This window comes from Athene cunicularia (assembly GCF_003259725.1).
Source record: "Athene cunicularia isolate RWA chromosome 13 unlocalized genomic scaffold, athCun1 chr13_part1, whole genome shotgun sequence".
Taxonomy (NCBI): Eukaryota; Metazoa; Chordata; class Aves; order Strigiformes; family Strigidae; genus Athene; species Athene cunicularia.
In genome coordinates, this window is record NW_020799117.1 from 11,405,418 (window position 1) to 11,418,558 (window position 13,141).

The window sequence follows — 13,141 nt, forward strand, 5'->3', positions numbered from 1 at the left end:
TTTACACGTGTCTTTTCTCTGGCAGGTTGATGTGGGAGGAAGGCTGGTGCTGCCCAGGGAGTGGAAAGTAGGGGATTCTTGTGATAGTGGAGAGGAGAACAAAAGCTCTCTTCCCTCCTTCCTTCTCCTGGCCAACACGGGAACATTGAGGCCAGGGCACTTGCTTTCACAGGGGAGTTGTTTTAACTATTCTAGAAAAAAATGCAGCTTGATGGATTATAAAATGAGGGCTTCTCTACATGGGGAGGCTGTTGCCCAGCAAAGTGGGGTGTGATGCTAAAGAGCAGCACTGAGCCCACTGGGTCCCAGAGGAGCCTCTTGGAGACTGTGCTGGCAGCACCCATCCGTGGCTTTGCTTAACCCACATCCCAGCTGAATGGCACAAAGGCTCCGGTGAATCCAGATGGAAAATGGGGAGCTGGTGTGGGAAAGTATAGCCAGGAGAGGATTCACCCCTCACTGCTCAGGATCACTCACCCAGCGCTGTGTGCTGGCTGAGTTCATGCACCCATGCCTCTCTCTGCTAAGGAAACCCCAAACCACATTTCCTCTGCAGCAGCAGCATCATTTGTCGGGAGTATTTGCAGGCAGACACGTGGAGCAGCACCCACATGAGCCACGGGTGGGTCTGTGCTGTGAGCAGCCATCTTCTGCATTTCAGCTCTTTAGGAGGCAGGAAATGAGATTTCTCCTGGAAATACCCAAGAGAAATACCCATACCTCCTGCAAGCATGACCATGGCTGACCCCACATACCCAGGGAACCCCCTCCTGAACTGGAAGAGCCTGTGGGGAAGCCTGGCCTGCAGTGCTGCTGTGAGTGGAGGCGGTGTGCTGGGCAGGGGGACTGTCCCGAGGGGATTTAACACCCAGGGGGGGCTTCCCTGCTCCCCATCTCCCTTGGGACTCTGCCTTCATGGCCTTGGCATGGAAATGGCAAACCCCCCACTGGTTGTAAGAGCAAGGATGTATTTATTTACAGTAGTGTATGATAGGATTAACCATTACCTTGTGCTGTGCAGCGATTGTCACGTGCAGTACAAATGAAGAGATACAAAAGACCTTTTATTTAGCCACTGCGCTTGCCTGTCATGATTTAGGATTGCCCTTTTTGTCTTGATGCAAACAGGAGCTTTTTGCCTTTGTAGCTCTTTGACTCCTGTTGCAGATGCCTGATTTCACAGGCTAATCCTGTGTTCAGATCTTGCCTGCAACCCCTCCTCTCTCACAGTCACAAAGGCAGTGGTTGCTTAGAGCCTCAGTTAGTTTAGATGCAAATGCAAGTTCCAGCCTCTCGCTGCCCTACCTGGTATGGTTTTGCTTGCAAATAAAGGTCTCACAACTCCAGCTCTCCTGACAGCTTCCCCAGCTGAGCTCCCAGCATCTTCTGGCGTGTCTTTCCATGAGAGGAAAGCATCAGAAAATCCCTCCCTTGTCACAAAGCAAAGCCAGAGGTTGCAGACAGGGAGGAAGCAGCTTGAAGGAAGGGCCAGGCAGGCAGCTTCTAAAGCTTTAAACTTGGCAAAATATTTCAAAATAAATGTGTGCGTGTGATGCAGTTTTATATTTAAAAGGATGACTTTGAGCACCCAGGATGCCTTCCATTTTTGCTCTAAAAATCTATAAAGCCAGGTGTAAAGAGAAGGAAAGGTGGAGTGGGTAGGAAACAGGGAGATCAAAGGGCCTATGACACCACGGTGGTGGTGGTGGTCATGGGAGCCCCGGTCCTGGAGCAAGACGCCATGTATTCAGGGATATGTAAAAGAGATTGTCCCTGCCTCAGGGGACTTATAGCTAAGGCTTAAGATTAAAAGTTGAGCTTTTTTCATTTCTACTTCATGCTTGTGTGAACTTCACTTTAGGCCTCAAATCTGCTTTTCTTGAAATTGGTCTCGAAATTGCTATTGACTTTAAATGCTGCAAGATCTCACCCATAAATTCTCCTTCTCCCATCTGTAAAACGAGGATGGCAGGATTTCTGTGCCATCTGTGGTGCTGTGAAGCTGAAAACAATCATCATTTCTAAAGTGCTTTGAGCTCAAATGGGAGGTTCTGCATAAAGGCAAGGCTTTGCGAGATGAAATGTTCCTTAATGTGCCAGTTGCATCTGATATCTGAACCAGGGGCTGGGTTAAAATATTTGGAAGAACAGTCTGGTGATGCAGAGGTGATGCTCTGGCTGCTAAACTGGAGTCTTGGGTTTATTTGTGTTGTTCAAAAGCTCCTGTTTATCATTAGAAAATTAAGGGACAGAGAAGCCAGTGGCTGAATGTCCCACTAAAATTAGTATCCTGCATCCATGTTCATCTTGGGCACCTCTGATCTTAACAGCCACAATTCTCAGAGATGGTGTGACTCTGGCCACCAGCTGGTGATGTAACAGCACATGCATTGTAAATAGGAAACTCAGAGCCACAGTCACAAGTGTTAGGCCTTTCCAAGTGCAATAGGATGCATCTGATAGGAACAAAGGGATGTTCGTTTTCATCCAGCTTTGCAGGGCGTAGAAGGGAAGTTGCCTAACCTCTGCTCCAAGAGCTACATTTACCTCACATTTGCATAAAGCTGAGGGCCAAATTGGTGCAACAAAGAGCAGAGTGTGGCCAAGCACAACAGTTTAAGATAAAATAGTGCAGTTCCTAGAGAATAATGCAAAGCACAGGGGGCAAGCCAGTTGCAGATGCCCAGGCTGAGCTAACATATATATGGCTCAGGTCAAGCACTTCTGACGGAGCCACTGGTTCTCCTTTTTTGCAGACACAAGCCACCAGACCCGCTCCGTCTCCAGCCGTCCCTACTACAGTTTGCCCAACAGCAGCCATGAGAGACGCTCGGTCCTCACTATCACGGAGCCACCGCGTTTCCACTCCCAAGCCAAAGGCAAGAACGTGCGGCTGGATGCTCACTCCCGCAAGGCCACGCGGAGGAACAGTTTCTGCAACGGGGTCACCTTCACCAACCGGCCCATCCACCTCTACGAGAAAGTCAGGCTGAAACTGGTGGCTGTGCACCACGGCTGGAGTGGGGCCCTGCGCTTCGGCTTCACCATTCATGACCCATCGCAGATGAGCTCTGACGAGATACCAAAGTACGCCTGTCCGGACCTAGTGACCCGACCTGGATACTGGGCCAAAGCTTTGCCAGAGAGGTTTGCCGTGAGAGACAATATCTTGGCCTTCTGGGTTGACCGTCATGGGAGAGTCTTCTACAGTATTAATGATGAGGAGCCAATATTGTTTCACTGTGGTATTAAAGTTTCTGGTCCCCTCTGGGCACTCATAGATGTCTATGGAATTACCCATGAAGTGCAAATACTAGGTAAGTGTGTTTTGGCCTGTGGCTTGCTCTTCTGGTTGTTCTTTCCACAGAGGCATAATCGTGTAGAAAAGATGCATGATGTATCTGGCTGGTCATTTCCATAGGACACTTAAGAAAACTAATTCACTCTGAAATTGTACCTCGAGGAATTAACCATTTTTCTTTTGCCAGCAGTGGGGATCCAGAAAGCAATATATTTCAGAGATGTCAGTGATGGAAAGTCCTAAGGCTGTGCATTATAGCAGCCATGTGAAGGCATAAATGGAAATAATTACATTTAACTTTACCCTGATTTTTATGAGCTAGATGTGCTGCTATGGTGAGGAAGAACATGGTGCTGCTTTACAGCAAGGTCCCAGGGACTGAAGAGACAAAGGTGACCAGTTCTGGATTACCCTGTTCTTTCACAGCTACCAGTTACTGCCAGTCCACTGGAAAACTACCACCCATTCCCCAAGAGTTTTCTGGTGCCCTTCCCCAGCCCCTCTCTCAACTCCTGGTCTTGGTCCCCATCTAGGCCTGCAGTTTAACAAGCTGTGCTTGCAGACGTAACCAGACTTATCCTTCCCTTACACACGGGCATCACTGCATGTCTACAAAGCACTGACTGCAGCACAGAATGCAGATGGCCAGCTGAAGAGTAGCATGAGCTCCTGTGTGCTTTGGGCTCCTTGCCACTGCGCGCCACATCTCCCCTCACCCTAAGCAGATCGCTGTATTCAGGTGGTGCCTGGCTGTTTTACGAGCATCATCCTTGGGGAGGGCTGCAAGAGGGGATGAATTTGTTTCCATTAGCAAACCAAGCCGATTGCCATGGAATGACTTCTGTGACTTTTACAGTATTGAAATCTCAAATTAATTCCATGTTAGATGGAGTGTTTTGAACTGGCCTACACCACAGGGAATCTTTTTAAAATACAAGTGTTGTCCTTTTCCAGAGGCTCCTAGGAGATGATTCAGTTTTAACAGCCAAACTAAGCTGCACCTGCTCGAGGGGATGGTGCCTCCATCCTCATACCAACCAGACACCAGTGATAAGCTGTGAAATGGTTAGTCCAGTGGGCAGGCAGCTTCAGTACATATTCTTCCAAATGGTACCAATTATTTTACAAGTGAGAAGGCTACATATAAACAACACTTTGCCTGCACTGCCTGCTCTGCCTCAGATGTGTAATTAAACCTGACCAGTAGCTTATTCTGTAATTGCAATTGTGACACACTCCAGCCTCTGGTGCTCATCACAGAGGTGAGGGAGTGTTTGTTGTATTGGCCAGCGCAGCTGCTTCACAAGAGCAGTCCTTCTTCCTCATCAAATTATAGCTAGAAAAAGAAAATGCAGCTTATTTCTGGCCCCCATCCTCTAGTGCTGCCTGCAGCATCCAAGTGTGTAGGGTGAAATACTCAGCCTGAGATCACCTGTACTCTGATTCTTTTTTTGGATCAAAGTACCAAGCTGCACAAACTGCCCCAGGAATTAGGGTGGTGCTCATCCTTCTGGGGCACCAGAGGACCCAGCTTCCTTGCTACAGATGTGGTGGTGTTGCAGTGGACACGTTTGTCTCTCTGTCTCTTCCTCTCAAAATTTTGCAAGTCATGAAAGCTGTCAAATATAGCTGAAATAGAGATGTACAAAATGCATCTTTCAGCATCATGAAACTTAGATGTGTCTTACTCCTGTGTGGGAGCGTTTCTTGCCAGATACCCTGTGCTTGCGAGAAGCAACTGGTCCAGCCATCAGCCTACAGCCATGTCCTGTCCTGCATGGGCTTCTGAGTGAAAGCAGCCTCTGCTTTACAGCTGCTGGATGGATTTGAGTGTTCTCTCTTCTTTGGTAAAAGTCTGGTGATTTTCTCCTCCAAGGAGCAGGCAGCGTTGGTGCAGGGATGCTTCTACCCTCTCCATCTTTGGGAGGACCAGGAGTCTGTTTCATTCATGCATGCTCTTAACTTCCATGTGCTTTGACTTTGCTCAGCTGGTTGATGCCTTACCTCCAGAGTGAAGTGTCCAAGCCGCCCTGGGCAGTGCTGGGTGTAGAAGGAAGGGTACTCCCAAACTTCCCCACACCTTTAAATCTCCCCCCAGCCTGGCATGGCCAAGGTGAAAATCTGGGAAATTAATTAAGGGTCAGCATCCTGACTTTCCCTTTGCTGTGAAAGGGGAAAATAACTCTACTGTAAAAATCTTTGTAACGCCTGCAGCAAGTAGCTTTTGTGACAAGCACTTAATGAAAAATCTCTGCAGTAGTGTGAACACACCTGAGATATGAGTCTTGAAAATAACCTCTCTTGGACACACCTGTGCCCAGACACCTCACAGCTGTAAGGCTATGACAAGGAGTGTGAAAAGAATAGACAGTCATGCTTGTTGCCCTTCACCCATCACCGTTTTGTGGATTTGGCTTGCACAAGACCTTTGGACAACAAGATATTGAGAAGTTTCCTTCTTCTACAGAGCAACCTCAAAGCTATTTGACCCCACTACTGAGAAGGCTGTAGGACTGCACTGGTTTACAGTTTTTCGCAGTTCACCAGTGCAAGGAGCTCCCAGATTACATGGGTGCTTCATAACACTTGTTTTTCCTCAGCTAGTGCTAACATGCAGCTTCTTCTTTGCCTGCTGCCTGCTCCACATACGACTCTCCACCACTAGCTGTTCATTAGTGGTTGACCTGAAGCTAATTTTTCCATTGTTTTTCCATTCAGAGGAACAGAATTCAGATAATCTATAGTCTGGAATAATAACAATTGTAACCATAAAAGCAGGCAATTGTATCTTGACTAATGTCCCTTATCACTGGGTTTGTCTCACAGATAGCATGTTTGCAGAGACCATGACCACTGCTCGTCTCAGCACTGCCCGTCTCAGCACTTGCCTTCCACAAAGCAACCATGATTCAGCCAACTTCAATAACAACGAACTGGAGAATAACCAAGTGGTGGCCAAAATTGCAAACCTAAACCTAAGTCGGGTACCAGGACTTGCGACAGACAACCACATCATCCCCTGTTGCCCAAACCGACGGCAGCGTGCCCAGGGGGTCCCGGCCTTTCTGGACACAGACCTGCGATTCCACCCCACCCGCGGACCTGACATCACCTTTTCTCAGGACCGGATGGTTGCATGCACCAACTGGCAAGAAAGCAATAGGACTTTGGTGTTTTCTGACCGGCCTTTACACATCGGTGAAAGCCTCTTTGTGGAAGTAGGACATCTTGGGTTGCCATACTATGGGGCCCTTTCATTTGGCATCACTTCTTGTGATCCGAGTACTTTAAGGACAAATGAGCTCCCAGCAGATCCAGACTTTCTCTTGGACCGCAAGGAGTACTGGGTGGTTTACCGAGCGTTCCCAGTCCTTAACAGTGGTGACATTCTCAGTTTCATGGTCTTGCCGAATGGAGAGGTGCACCATGGGGTGAACGGAGCCAGCCGAGGAATGCTAATGTGTGTGGACACCTCACAGTCTCTCTGGGTGTTTTTTACAATCCACGGTGTAATCAACCAGCTCAAAATATTGGGTAAGTGCAGCCAAAAGAAATTATAATGGGGAGCACCTGGCTGGTGGCATTTCCTGGGCGAGAACAAGAGTTATGGGTTTGCATTCGCAGTGTTGCCTTTAGCAGGCAGTCACCGATGTGAGTAAGCAGCTCCTGATCTCACCTTGTGTTTGCAAACAAGAGTGAGCAAGACATGGTAGCTGTCACATAGATGTATGCAGCCTATATAAGTCCCCCAGAAAATGATGAGACTTGAGAGACAAAGTAAGCAGCAGGTAGGGAGGCAGGGATGCCTGTGGAGGGGACAACTGGGTTTTAGAGGGTTTGCTTTTAAAAGGGATTCTTTATAAACCCACTATTCCAACCAACAGGTGTAAACTCCTGCCTTGGTAAGGGCAATGATTTTTTGTGAGCACAGCTCTGGTTTAAGCATGCGTTTTGCTGACGGACAGTAATCACTCCCCAAGCACTGCCACAGCTTGGGTATCAGATGTCACTTTTGATCTGTTGCTGGTGACCAGTTACAGTGCTTCTCCTTTCCTCTTATTTATGATTCTGTCAGAGAAGCAGATGTTGATGACTTTGTAAAGCAGGTTTTTCTCATTTAAAGCAATGTCCTTTCCCTGCTGCCCCTGACCTAACAGTGATAGCTTGAGGCGGCTGCTGCTGGAGAGATTGGAACCATGGGGAAGTGACTTTACACCCCAGGTGATGGCTGTCAGATAACCTGGAGCTCACTGCAGTGAAGCACTGAACAGAAATTGTAGTGTCATAGTGAGGTCCAGGCTCTGGAGGTCACATCCAAAATCATGCACCTGTGTCGTTACTGAGGGGCAGCACTTAACTCAGCAGCTGGGCTTTCTCCTAAAGCAGGTTGTGCACATGGGATGGGAGCAGCTCACTGGGTTGAGGGACATTTACCTGGGGTTTGGATGTCCGTCGGCCCCGCGGCAGGCTCAGCTCTCTCCTGTGTTTGCAGGCACTGTGCAGTCCAGCCCAGTGACCGTCTCTCCCTCAGGATCCCCCGGCGGCTCGCAGTACGACAGCGACTCGGACATGGCCTTCAGTGTCAACAGGTCATCGTCTGCTTCAGAGTCATCGCTCGGTAAGGAGAGCCCAGCCCTCGGCACGTGGCTCTGCCGGCTGTGCCAAGACAGGAACCTGGGCTGAGAGACGATGCTGTGCAAGACAGTGCGGCACGGTTCGGGGGGAGATGGTACATCTCCTGTGAGGCCAACAGGAAGAATTGGAAGAAAACACCAAGTGATAGGAAGCTTTTCACATTCTGTAGAAGAGCTGTATGTTGCTTCCCACTTTGTCAGTCTGTCTAATGGAAGTGGTCCATGTGGGGCTGCCCTTGCTGCAGCAGCAGTGGTTCAATAGAGGGGGGGTTGTGGTATCATGTCTGGGTGTCTTACACCACCCAGACTGCTGCATTCTGCGCTGCCACGGCTCTAGTGCTGGAGGGATGCCCATGGAAATGCTCATGTGCTGGTGTTTGGGTCTCAGGCAGACAGCCCTGGGTGCCCTGCCCAGTACCATCCCTGGCACACACCGCTGTTACACTGTGCCACAGCTGCACAGCGTGGCCAGCGAGACGCCCTGCATGGAGCACTCACACCATGAAATGGATGTGCAAAATCACAGCCCTGCTTGGGGAAGCCCAGGCAAGCCATGCTTTGCCCCATCTGTAGAAAAGGGACAACAGGCTCTGCCCAGAGCTGTACCTGTCCTACCAGTAAGAATACACTGGGATTTATTTGGCCAAACAAACCAGGCAATGACTAAGGAAGAGCCTTAAAAAATTGACTTGAGGGCGTGCATGTTGTATGTTGTCAGATCTGTACCATCCTGGTGACTAAATGACCTTGTTCCTTCTTCCTCCTTCACAGTGACTGCTCCCAGCTCTCCCCTGAGCCCCCCCATCTCTCCCGTTTTCCCCCCTCCAGAGCCATCAAGCAGCAAGAATGGGGAATGCACCGTCTGTTTTGACAATGAGGTGGACACAGTGATCTACACCTGCGGACACATGTGCCTCTGCAACACCTGTGGTCTTAAGCTGAAGAAGCAACTCAATGCCTGCTGCCCAATCTGCCGACGGGTCATCAAAGATGTTATTAAAATATACCGCCCTTAGCGCCCGGCTCGGGCTGTAGGAAGGGGGAACGCCGCTAGCAGTAACCATGCCTTTCCGTCCCTGCTTATGGGTTATCGTGCTGGTCAGTCGTTATCAAGTGGCTCGTTATCTGTGTTTCCTTATTTGACTGGTAGGGCACAATTCAGGGATAAAATTGAGCTGAGGATCATATGGGGCCCAAAGGCACAGCTTCGGTGTGCCCATGGGCAAATCCAGGGAATTGCGGTCTGGACCCGACCCAGCTGCAAATGAGAAATTTCCCGTGCAAAGGCTCTTTTTTTACCTCCTCATCCTCTGAAGGAGGCTTGCTGTGGTGCGGGCTGGGAAGGGGAGGTTGCCACTTGGTCAGTGCCGGGTGCCACTGGGCTTCCCAACCCCAGAACCCCAACAGCTCTGGGCTGCTGCCGGGCACTTGTGCTGTGGTGGAACAAAATTAGGACAAGGCCCAGTGGGAGGATTCAAAGTAGATAAAACTGATCTGGAAATGTCACGTTCATCCGTGTAAAGGGAACTAGCTAAGGCCAAAATAGTAGCACAGCCAGATTCTCACTTCTTTGAGTTTTGCCCCCCTGAACATGTTTCTGGGGCACATGGAGAACCTGGTCTGGACTTAACCTAAAGCAGCTTTTACTTTCTGTGGCAGAGCAGGGACTTGGCCAGGGAGGCTGAGACCCAGGGAGCAGCCACGGGGTAGCAGTGAGGAGCACGAGCCCGCTCAGAGCCCCAGCCAACCCCAACTGCTGCAGCAGCAGCAATGAAGCAGCGGGCAGCAGCGATGGGCTGTTCAGGCACTGTTCTGTGTCTGGCTGCTGAAGCCATAAATTGCAGCCTGTGGATGGGAGGGGCGTTTAGGTGGGCACACTGCAATCCTGGCTTAGAAAAAGCACAGGGCTACCACCATCTGCAGTGATGGTGTTTGTCACCTCCAGGCACACACGCCTGCATTTTACTCTGCTCCTCTTCGCAGGCAGCACAGCTGCCGTTTCATACCGTCCTGCCTGGCTTGCCTCCCCCAGCCCTTCCCCTGCAGCCAGCACCGCAGCAGGGCTCAGCCTTCCTCCCACCCCACCACAGGGACTTTTTGGAGCCTGTGGTGAGAAATTAATTTCCAACTCGGTCCCAGCAGGCTCACCTTTTTTTCTGGGGACTGTGTATGTGCTTTCTCCTGCCTTTCCAGATTTCTCAGCACAAGCTCCCAGCTGCCCAGACATTGAGTCCCAACAGTAGATGAGAACTTGTTGAGATGAATAGGGATTTATTTTACTTGGCTTTACTTGGGAGGAGGAAAGAAAAAGGCTCTGGGGCTGTTAAATGTTGGGACTTAAAAGGTATATGGGTTTCAGCTGTGAAATTAGACAGCTACAAGCAGCAGCAATCTGGATGAGCTAGGCAGCATCTGAGCATGCAGCCCTGGGGCTGGTGTGAGGAGCTTGGTGTTCTCCTCCCCACTGCTCCCACAGGAGCTGCCCCCCATTCTCCGTCCTCTGCCCACTTGCATGGCTCCTATCCAGTCCTTCAGCCTGGCCGGTTTCCATCTGGTCCAGGTTTGCAAATTGGGGAAGAGACAGGATGCAGATAGGAGGATGAGAGAGGGGCTGGTGTAATTTTAGCTCAGTGACCATGTGCCACCAAGTGGGCAAGAATGTCTCTCTTCAGAAAGGTGCAATTACCACATTTTAGTCCAAATAAGAAAAAAAAAGAATAGCAACCCCTGTACATTTCAGGGCTTCTGGGCACAGAGGGGCAGCCTGACGTTGTCAGTGTCTGTCACCTTGCCTCGCCATTCACTCTCTCCTCTGAGGCGCCGGTAGCGGTGGGTGCCCTGCCATCTGTTGCCGTGCCGCTGCCCAGGGGGGCTGGCGGTGCTGGCAGTGCTGCACTTGGTCACCAACCAGCTCTCAGCCCCATCCCAGCCCCGCTCTGCCATCAGGGAGAGCATACCTGGGGGAGCAGCTTGTCCTCCTCCCGCAGCGGGCTGTGGCTGCCAGCTCACAGAGCATGGAGAAAACTTTTTTTTTTCCTTGAAGAGCTAATTAACATTTTAATTAAGTGTGTAAATGAGAGGCTGCTGTAGAGTGAGATCTTTCGCCCATTGCCCTGCTGCAGCGGCACAAGAGCCTGCTGGCTTTGCAGAGCCCTTTTTGAATCATGCTCATGCTACTGGCTCTGCCACTGCCGAGCGTGCTCAGCCCTCAGCAGAGCCACCAGCACTGCGACTGCAGCACAAGTTCACTTACACCTTTGCAAAGGAGTCAGCGAGGGCAGCTTTCCAGCAGCTGGAGCCTTGCCCAGACCTCCAGGCTGCCCTCCCTCCGGGGACTGTAGGCATTGCTTCACAGAGACCTCCCCAGTCCCGCGCTTGCAGATCAGGGTCTGGCTGCGGTCAGTGGGCGCAGCACTAGGAGCACGATGACGGCAAAGGATGTGAGCAGGGGATGAAAGGGCAGGTGGGTTAGCGCCTGCCTGGTGAACAGGCTGCAGTGGGAGGCCTTTGCTTGATGAGGAAGGAATTCAAGGAAAGCTGAATCCGCAGCGAGCGATGCTCGCTTGCATCAGGTCTGGGCTAGCAAGCAGCAGTGGCCATCCCTGGGGCTGCTGTCCCGGGTTCAGGGGTGCCGGTCCCGTTCGGTGGCTGCACACAGCTACGTGCACGAGCAGAGCAGAGCCCATTTGCTTGACTTGACACCTCAGGTCCTCAATGAGTGGGGCTAATTGCATGCCTGGGGTGGGTTTTCTTTTTTGGTGTAGCTCTGTTCGGCGTTTTTTTAAGCCATCAAGGAGAAATACCGACTCCACCCCAGGCTGTGTCCGAGCTGTTCAGGACACATTGCACAGGTTGAATTTTTGCTGTAGCAGCTGAGACCAGTTTCCAGAGGGCAGCATGCAGCAGGGCCAGCAAAGTGGCCAGCTCGGTTAGTGGCCAGACTGTGGCTGTGCAGTGAATAAGATGTGAGAGCAGTGGATGTGTCACCTCGCTTATCTGAGAGCAACAGGAACTTTCAAAAATAGACCTATTTTAAAAAAAAGATTTCCAGGAAAAGGTAGCCTCTTACAGATTTAATTGTTAGTACTTGTATTGCTATTTTTTTTAAACAGTCCGATGATATATGATTTGTACAGAAGATCTGTTTGTGCCTTATAAGGGTGTCTGTGCACTTTTTATCCTTTTTAAAGCAACTTTTAAAAAAGAAAAAAAAATGGGGGAGAAAATTACACAGATCAATGGTAGTTTTATAGAATTTTGTGTTCACTGAGAGTCTTGCTTTTTTTATATATATATATTGGAGTGAAAAAGTGTTTATTTCCATGGATTTTCCCCCCTCTCCTCCTAACCTATTTGTTTTAAAATTTCAAAAAAAGGAATAAAGAAAGAAAAAGAAGAGATAGGGGAATTCTTTTACCTACCCCCTTTCCAAGACAGTTACTCTCTTATCGTTACCTTTATGATTCAATACTGTGACCTGTACATCATGTTCAAGCTGAATCAGATTTTGGACCTCTGTATTAGGCTTTTCAAGCAAATCACTTGGGGGACCGCGGGGAGGGGGAGGGCATCGCACGAGGGAGGGAACTGCACTTCTACATGTCAGTGCTCTATAGCGTTGTGTTCAGTGCTGTGTGTTTTACTTTTGTCCATTTATCTGTTTTACATTAATATAATTTTACTTGTTTATGAAACAAATAAAACTTCGGCTTGTAAAGAGTGCTCCTGGACGTTTAAAAGTGTTTGACCTGAAGGGTGAGCAAATACTTTATTTCCAAAGTGTGGCATTACTAATACCTAGAGGCAGGGCACCTCTGCTTCAAAAAAAATCGTTAGGCACTTTAAATGCCTTGCATGAGCTTTGCTTTGCTTCTGGGAGGTCACTTGCACAGTGGCTGCTCAGTCCCTTGATGGGCAGGGTAGGGGGGATTCCTGGCTCCTTTAACCTTGCAAACCCTTGAAAGTTTGTCTGGCCACTGCAGTAAAAGTGGTGTATTTCAGGGTTACAGATGCAGGGGAGTTCATGTGGCAGATGCCCTCTCCAAGTGCCCCAGATTCCTCATCCATCCTGCACTGTATCAAGCAAGGCAGCTTCCAGCCTGGCCCTGCTCTTGTGCCCACACTGGGGTTGTGACAGCCTGGGCACTGTGCCAGCTGGCCTAGGGAGGCAGTGATGCAGACATGGGCAGGAGTGAAGATTTTTTTT

General features: G+C 49.8%; 1 protein-coding gene across 1 annotated transcript; it reads left to right on the forward strand.

Annotated features, from left to right (window-relative positions):
- Nucleotides 1-2,648: 2,648 nt before the first annotated feature.
- Nucleotides 2,649-12,654, forward strand: NEURL1B (neuralized E3 ubiquitin protein ligase 1B). The gene is given in 6 exon segments (XM_026858540.1): nt 2,649-2,696; nt 2,698-2,742; nt 2,744-3,317; nt 6,128-6,835; nt 7,794-7,919; nt 8,707-12,654. Coding segments are annotated over 6 exon segments (1,746 nt in total). The 3' UTR covers nt 8,952-12,654.
- Nucleotides 12,655-13,141: the final 487 nt, after the last annotated feature.